The sequence below is a fragment of the Otolemur garnettii genome, unplaced genomic scaffold, assembly GCF_000181295.1.
Source record: "Otolemur garnettii isolate 467f Iridium unplaced genomic scaffold, OtoGar3 scaffold00017, whole genome shotgun sequence".
Taxonomy (NCBI): Eukaryota; Metazoa; Chordata; class Mammalia; order Primates; family Galagidae; genus Otolemur; species Otolemur garnettii.
Window position 1 is genome coordinate 17182663 of NW_003852412.1, and position 7657 is coordinate 17190319.

Sequence of the window (7657 nt, forward strand, 5' to 3'; positions counted from 1 at the left end):
CTGAGGTCTGACCCTCCCCTCTGACACTGCCCATACCTTACCCTTCATCTTCATCTGAGCTTTATGCCAGTCCCAGAGGAAAGTCAGCGATGAGATAGGGAATTCCAAGGAAGTTGGAGGTAAAGCCACGTTGAATGTACTTTTTTATTTTAATATGGGAGAAACAGCTCCTTCAGAATGCCCTGCCTTGGTGAATAGGCAGAAATTGACCATTTGCTAGATTTTTGTGGTGACTGTTGGAGTCCAAAAGTTTTGAGACTTTATTCTTACCGGAAAAAAAAACCAAAAAAAAAACATTGACTGTTCTTGTCTGTAATAAATCATGCACATAGTAGTATCCCCTCCAGATGTTTCTTCTCAACTCTGGGTTATTTATAGTGGATGAAAATAATTTACCTAAAGTGTGTTTACAGGTTCGGCAGTCAGAGTTACATACGCAGCCAGCGTCCGGGTGGCAAATGGACCCAGCACGAGCTGTGGGCACACAAAATAAATTTTGCCTTTGGCATCTGCAACACCTCCCTTTCTTGGTTCTCCTCATCTCGCTTGAATCATTCCTTTCCAACCTCCTGTTACTCATTTCTCTCGCTCTAGCTGTGGGCCCTGCAATTTTAATATTCTCCCATATTCCATACTGATAGAATGGAATTGATAGATTCCATTATTTTCTTTGATAGGGTTTTCTCAGGATGATCTTTTCAACTCACTCACGTGCCTGTAGTGGCTGCTAATGTGGCCATGGCTGTCTCTGTACGGAGCCCACATCCCTCCTGAGCTCCATACCTATATCATCTTAGGCCTACTCAACATCTGTCTCCATTGAGACGCCCTCCAGGCACTTCATACTCCTCACACTGTCTGAAGCTGAATTCTTTCTGCTAACCCTTCTTCTCTTCTACTTTCTCCTCCTCTGTATCACCATCTTCATGATAGACAAAGCTGCCAAATGTAGAAATCTGAAAACACTGGCACAGAAGAGCAAATAAGATCAAGAACTATTACACATATATATGCACAGATACACTCACACACCATTGTTGAAAGAGCAATAAAGTGTGCATAGTTTTGAACTTTAATGAAACAGAATCATACCATGTGTGTTCTTTTGTACCTTGACCTTTTGTTTAAAATTATGCTTGAGATTCACACATGTGTATAGATGTATAGTAGTCCACTGTGTGAAAATTGGATAATTTATTTGCCTCTTTCCCTCTGGAGAGATATTTGGGTAGCTTTTAGTTCTCCACTATTATAAGCAGGGCACCTAGGATTGGGGGCGTATCTTCTGACACACACATGCAAATGTTTATCTAAGGTATGTACCTGGGAGTAGAAATCCTGGGTTAGAGCTGCACAGTCTTCATACTTTGGCAGATATTCCCAAATTGTTTTCTAAAGTGGTTTCGAATGTTTGCAGTCCCACCAGCAATAGTTTATCTAATTATTCCACATCCTTTGAAATCGTGGATATTGTTTTACACTTTACCTTTTGCTAATCCGGTGTAAAACATTTCACAGTGGCTTTAATTTCCATTTCCTCGGTCACTAATGAAGTGGAGCTTATCACCATATGCTCATTTCCCCCCACTGTTCTTCCTTCTTGGAAGTTCTGTAGTTTATTTGCCATTTTGCAATATATTTTTAAATTATGCTGGGGTTTCAAAAATTGACTATGGGAGTGCTTTGGGTATTAATTCTCTCTCAGTACCAAACATTACAGTATCTCCATGCAGTTTATGACTTATTTTTCCATTTTCTTTAAGGTATCTATTAATGAATAGAAGTTCTTTTAGGTATAAATGAATGTATCAATCTCTATGTTTTTGTTTTTCAATTTCTACCTTAAACAAAAAGTTTTCTTATCCCAAGATACTAAAGACATTTTCTTTTACTGTCATCTAAAAGCTTTAAAATTTTGCTATTCCCATTTAGTGTTTAATTCACCTGATAAATTTTATGTATGTTGTACAGGTAGAGATATAGTTAGGCCACATCAGTGTTGATTCTATATTTTATGTTAGATCCATTATTTGTGTCAGAAGCCAAGTGACCTTGATTCTTTATGTATCTTCTTGCCATCATTAAACATTTTCCTGGACCTCTCTGTTTGCTGAGGTTGATGCCCTGACATGTTTCAGAAATATTATTCTCAGAATATGTTACAAAATGCAAGTCATTCACTCCAAGAAATACTAATGCTTCTCATTTGAAGAAGAAAAAATTACTATTCCTGAGAAAATATCTTTACAAAATCAACACCTCGAAATATCATTTTACAAGATTTAGGTAATTCAACAGACAGAAGTCATTCATTCTAACATTTTTTTATTTTTTTGAGATGGAGCCTCAAGCTATCCCCCTGGGTAGAGTGCCATGGCATCACGCTCACAGCAACCTCCAACTCCTGGGCTCAAGCGAGTCTCCTGCCTCCGCCTCCCAAGTAGCTGGGACTACAGGCGCCCGCCACAACGCCTGGCCATTTTTTGGTTGCAGCCATCATTGTTGTTTGGCAGGCACGGGCTGGATCCAAACCCGCCACCTTGGGTGTATGTGGCTGGCACCTTAGCTGCTTGAGCCACAGGCGCCAAGCCATTCTAACATTTTAAAGAAATTTTACCTAGATAAAATAGATGAAACTTCTTTTGCCAAATCTAGCTTTTGATGTATACTTGTGATTATACTATATTTTGTTACTATTTGTTGTTAATTAGATGGTGATAGTGCAAATTTGATTCAAGTTCTAGTTTGTATGTGTGTATTTATGTTTTAATTCAGTGTGAAATTAAACTAATAGAATATAGAAATCTCTATAACTATTGAGAACATAAACCTCTTTTAGTGAGGCGGTCACTATCTGAAGAACTTCCATTTTATTCCCTTTATTTATAAAAACCCTATGCCTTGCAAGGCTTTTAATGTTACAGTCTCTAAATCTGTCATTTGGTTTTCTTCTTTAATTCACATTATTAATTTATTCCATAAATATTTTTGAGAGCCTATATTTTGTAAAATATTTAATCATAACCATCTCACAATTCAGAGACTCCAAAATCATATATAGTAACCCTAACTTTCCACAAATTAAATTAAGATGTCCAGAAAGGTTCAGTGATCCAACCCAAATCTCCAACTGGTAAAGCATAAATAAATATTTCCTGATCCTGGATTCAGAATTCCTCCTATTATACCAATTCAACCATGGAGAAATACTCAAAAATCTATCTGGACCCTAAATATTGTTATCACATTTATAGAGATTCTTAAAGGGAATATTTGTGAATAAATTATTCTACATAATCCTTATCTTTAAGCTACTCAGAGCATTTTTAGGTGAAAAGACATGCTTGAAAAAGATTAGATGAAATAAATGGTTTAACTGAACGCTCTTTGAGGGCATCAGTCAGTGAGGGGTTCATGGTTCAACAAAGACATTGATTAAACAAAAAGCTATCTGGTGAAATATAGGGTACTAGGAATGATAAGAGGATACAAAAATGAGCCTGAATGGGGAAAGGCAAAATAAAAAGTCTTTGTGGAAAGTTTAGAATTCAAACTGAGCCGTACTAATATAGGAACTCCCAAGTTTCAAATCACTACTTTACCTCGCTTTTTAAGACTTTAGATACAAGTTCTCTGAGCTATTTCCTTTGAATTCCAACTCTTTAGCATGACTTCTGGAACAAGGATGTTCTTGACCAAATAAAGTGATAAACATGCTTTGATACATGTATAAGGATGTTAATTGCTGTTGTTGTTCATAAGAGTGTTTGAAAATGGAACCAACCCAAAGTCTAGCAGTGGACGAATGGTTAGTCCATCCAAATTCAAATGAACAATGAATGTAGATCAGCATGCAAAGGCATCTTTAATATCTTGTAGAATAAAACGTTCAAGCTGCGAGACTATAAATATTGTAGAATGATCCCCATTTTTGTAAAAACTATGAAAATACAAAACTGCAAACTAGGATAACATTTTATATTCATTTTGTGCTTTTTAGAATTTACTGAAAGTCTTTTAATAAACATTACTTTTAAAAATAAAACTTTTTTTTAGTTTTGGGTAGAGTTCTAAATGCACTTTGTTGACTTAGGCCGGATCTGAAAGCTGTAGCACCAGGATCTCCATCTACTTACTGAGAACCAGTTATGACAAGACACTATGAACAAGAATCACAATCTAGTTACCAAGCTCCTGAGACTTTAAAAGGAGATGAGAATTGCAAATAAAAGGCCACAAATCTATTTCTCTCATCCTTAATCACTTCAGAGTTGTCCTTTTGTCCTCTGTTGATTTTCAAATGAAATTGATAGATCTCTGTGTTCTGATTGCACAGTGCCTAGACAGTGAACAAAATTATGAGATCTTTCCATGTTTTACTTTTTAATTGGAATAACTCAGTTATCTCTTTCACTTAGGAGAAGGAACAGTACCAGTAAGATATTTAGGGACAGAAAAAAATGTTTAATGTTTGTTTTTTTGAGTTGACATTGAAAACTTATTCGTGTAATAGTAATACTTTTATCCCATGCTGTATCATTTTCTCCTCTTATGAAATATATTTTTAGATATTTAATTACATGCTACAATAATTATGTCTGTATTTATTGTTAATTTTAAAATTGCAACTCCCGGAGGGTAGTGCTTGTCATCTTGACAATACACTAATGCCTAGCACTTTGGCGTCGTTCCTGTGGTAGTAATATTGTCTGAACTTGGCTTGCTTAGGATAAGACAGAACATGTCTCTGGCCTAGAGGCAGGCAACCATGGTTAATCATATTCACTCAGGAGGCCAAGGAGGGCCTAGGTGGTATATTCATTTCTAATAATCTGTGCAACTAAATATGGGTACAAGATTTTTAATATACTCATTATCTGAACATAGTTAATATTTGGGTGGTTTCATTGGTTATTCTTTTATTCTGGTATTAGCAAAAATTCCTATTTAGATTATGTACTATTATCAAGTAATACAAACATTTTCATCTCCATCAACTAATTTACTCTTTAGACCACCTCTGAGTCAATATTATTATCTCAGTTTTAGAGGTAAAAGAGCCGAATTCCAGTTAGGTAATTGACTTGCCTAAAGTCATGTAGCTAAAACGAAATAGAACTGGATTCAAAGATGAGTCTCCTGACTTCAAGTCCCATGCTTTTTCAGCTCTGCCCTGCTCCTGCGGCTCTTCCCTGGCCTGCAAAGTTGGAAATATGGGTAATACTGAGTATTAGTGGGTTGACTCCACCTAATCATAATTGCCCCCAAAGTCACCTCTAATTGTTAATATTCAGTATATTTTATTTAGGTTCCATGGAGAACTACAGACAAAGTTTTCACGTGGATACTAACATACATTCCTAAGAGTCACTCCTGATTGAACTCTGTTAGCCTGCAGCTCACTCTTCCTAAGACGAGTTAACAGGTTAGCAGTGATCAGGGCAGGGTCCACAGGACTCACAGAAAACATTTACATCAACACAAAGACCAGTCTGTTGAGACAGTAACTGCAGTGCCAAACCTGAATAACGTTTAGTTTATTGAATGAAGAAATGTAGATTCTTCAATGTACTAAATGAATGTCGATCAACAACATTTCATCGACAGCTGCTATAAATGTGTCCTGTTATTCATCATCTACACACTTACCATCAACTGGCCACAAAAGAAAATTCACACAGTCAGGACTTTCTGTTACTGAGATTAAAATGCATGTTTAAGGAAGCCGAAGGAAAATGTAAATTGCGATGAAATCATTACAGGAATGGCTTGAAACCCCTTCTGTATCTTGGCATTAAAGCATAGAAAATAGAATATTTTATTTCTCAAACTTGATATGAATATTATTGTAGGCCCTTGAAATTTTGTAAGCTCAGAATAAAGACAGATTAATTCTAAAGTTAAAAGAAATTAATTCCCTTCATCTCTGTCTTCATAGTTAGCAGCAGCAGCACAGGGAAATAATTCTGTAAACCAATTCTGAACCAGGGTCTGTCATTTCATTTACATGTCTCTTCATTTTCTTTTACTCTATAATGGAAGTTTTAATAACGAAGCTATCTTGGTTTTCTGCTCTAGACTTGATCCTTCTCTACCTGCGACATTGAAAAAGGAGCCCATCTCAGCTGAAAGCGTGTCTTTGGAAACTCTGAGAAACAGCAGCCCAGAAGACCTCTTTGATGAGATTTAATAGTTTTGAAAAAGTACTTTGATGTTCACTAGACCGTGTTTTCTATTCATTTCTTAAAAATTAAAAAGCAAAATTTCCACTCGGCAGCAGCTATTACTGCACCTTACAATTTAATTACATACACACCGAGTTGGAACCATTGTGCAAAATGAATTACACATGTATATAAAGATATGATTTGATGACAGTGGTGCATTATTCTAAACCATTCAGCATGCCTGTAATTACATAAAATGTCAGACTTTTGTGCAAGGGACACATTTATCGTAATCATTCACACGTATTATATGTAGTCATTGTCTAACATCCTGTCTAGGAAGATTTTGGAAATAGGGCAAAGAAAACATCTTTTTTAAATGGCTGCAGTTCTTTTTGAATAGTCCTATTCTGAACACTGATATTTGATCATTTTAATGTGTGTGATGATATATAAAATATATTTTTAGTTGGTTCATAAACAATCTGATAATAAAATTTTCAATACACTGACGCTTTTGTGTTCTTAATAAAATGTGTTATTTAGGTAAAGTTTTTCTTTTACTATGGTAGCAGGTTCTTAGAAAGTGCTCATGAATTAATATAAACATAACCCCCTTTTGTGTCAAAAGAAAAGCATGTTTTTCAGGGCTTGTTGGTAAAAGGTTTATCTAACACATTCAAGGGCCCTCCTTTAGGACACGGCCTTGTCTTTTTTCACTTTTCTATCCCCAGTAACATCTGGAACTATTTTTTTTTATGATATTCACTGTTTCTATGCCCTAATTTCTCATCTCCTCTTCACTTTTTCCCAGTTTAACACCCCTTTCTTCCACACTACTCCAAGTTAACAACATCAAATTTAACATTCTCCACCATTTTCCTAAATCCAGTGGTTAGTCCATTCTCAGTCACCGTAGCAAGCCTTCAGCACTTTTGATATGGCCAGTCACTTCTCCTAAGTAAACACTTTCTTCACTTGACTTTTGCAATAGCATATGCCTTTTATAGTCCTCTTTCTTTCCAGTCATTTATTTTTAGGAATGAATAATATTAGGGGGTACACACGTTTTGTTTACATACTTTGTTTTTGTACAGATTAAAATCAAAGTTGTGTGCCCTTCACTCAGATAATGTGAACTCTACTCCACAGGTGTCAATGTCCACATCTCCTTCTCCTCCCTCCCCCCACCTTGATTTTCATTGAGATTTACTTCCCTATGTGCATTTAAGGGCGAATTAGTTCCAATTTGATTTGGAACACATGTGTTTGTTTCTCCATTCCTGTGATGTTTCACTTAGAAGAGTGGTTACCAGTTCCCTCCAGGTTGTCACAAAAGATACTAGATCACCATGTTTTCTATGGCTGACTAGTACTCTGAGGCATGCATATACCACATTTTATTAATGCATTCAAGTATTGGTGGATGCTTGGGTTGTTTCCACCCAAATGTCTTTGCAATTGTGAATTGTGTTCCTAATAAACATGTG

General features: G+C 36.0%; 1 protein-coding gene across 1 annotated transcript in view; it reads left to right on the forward strand.

Moving 5' to 3' along the window:
* XRCC4 (X-ray repair cross complementing 4) overlaps positions 1-6679 on the forward strand; it is a 260516-nt gene extending 253837 nt beyond the window's left edge. Inside the window, exon 8 of the mRNA XM_012802756.2 lies at positions 6079-6679. Coding sequence (XP_012658210.1) covers positions 6079-6190 — 112 coding nt within the window. The 3' untranslated portion in view covers positions 6191-6679. The remainder of the gene's footprint in view (positions 1-6078) is intronic.
* The last annotated feature ends 978 nt before the right edge of the window (positions 6680-7657 follow it).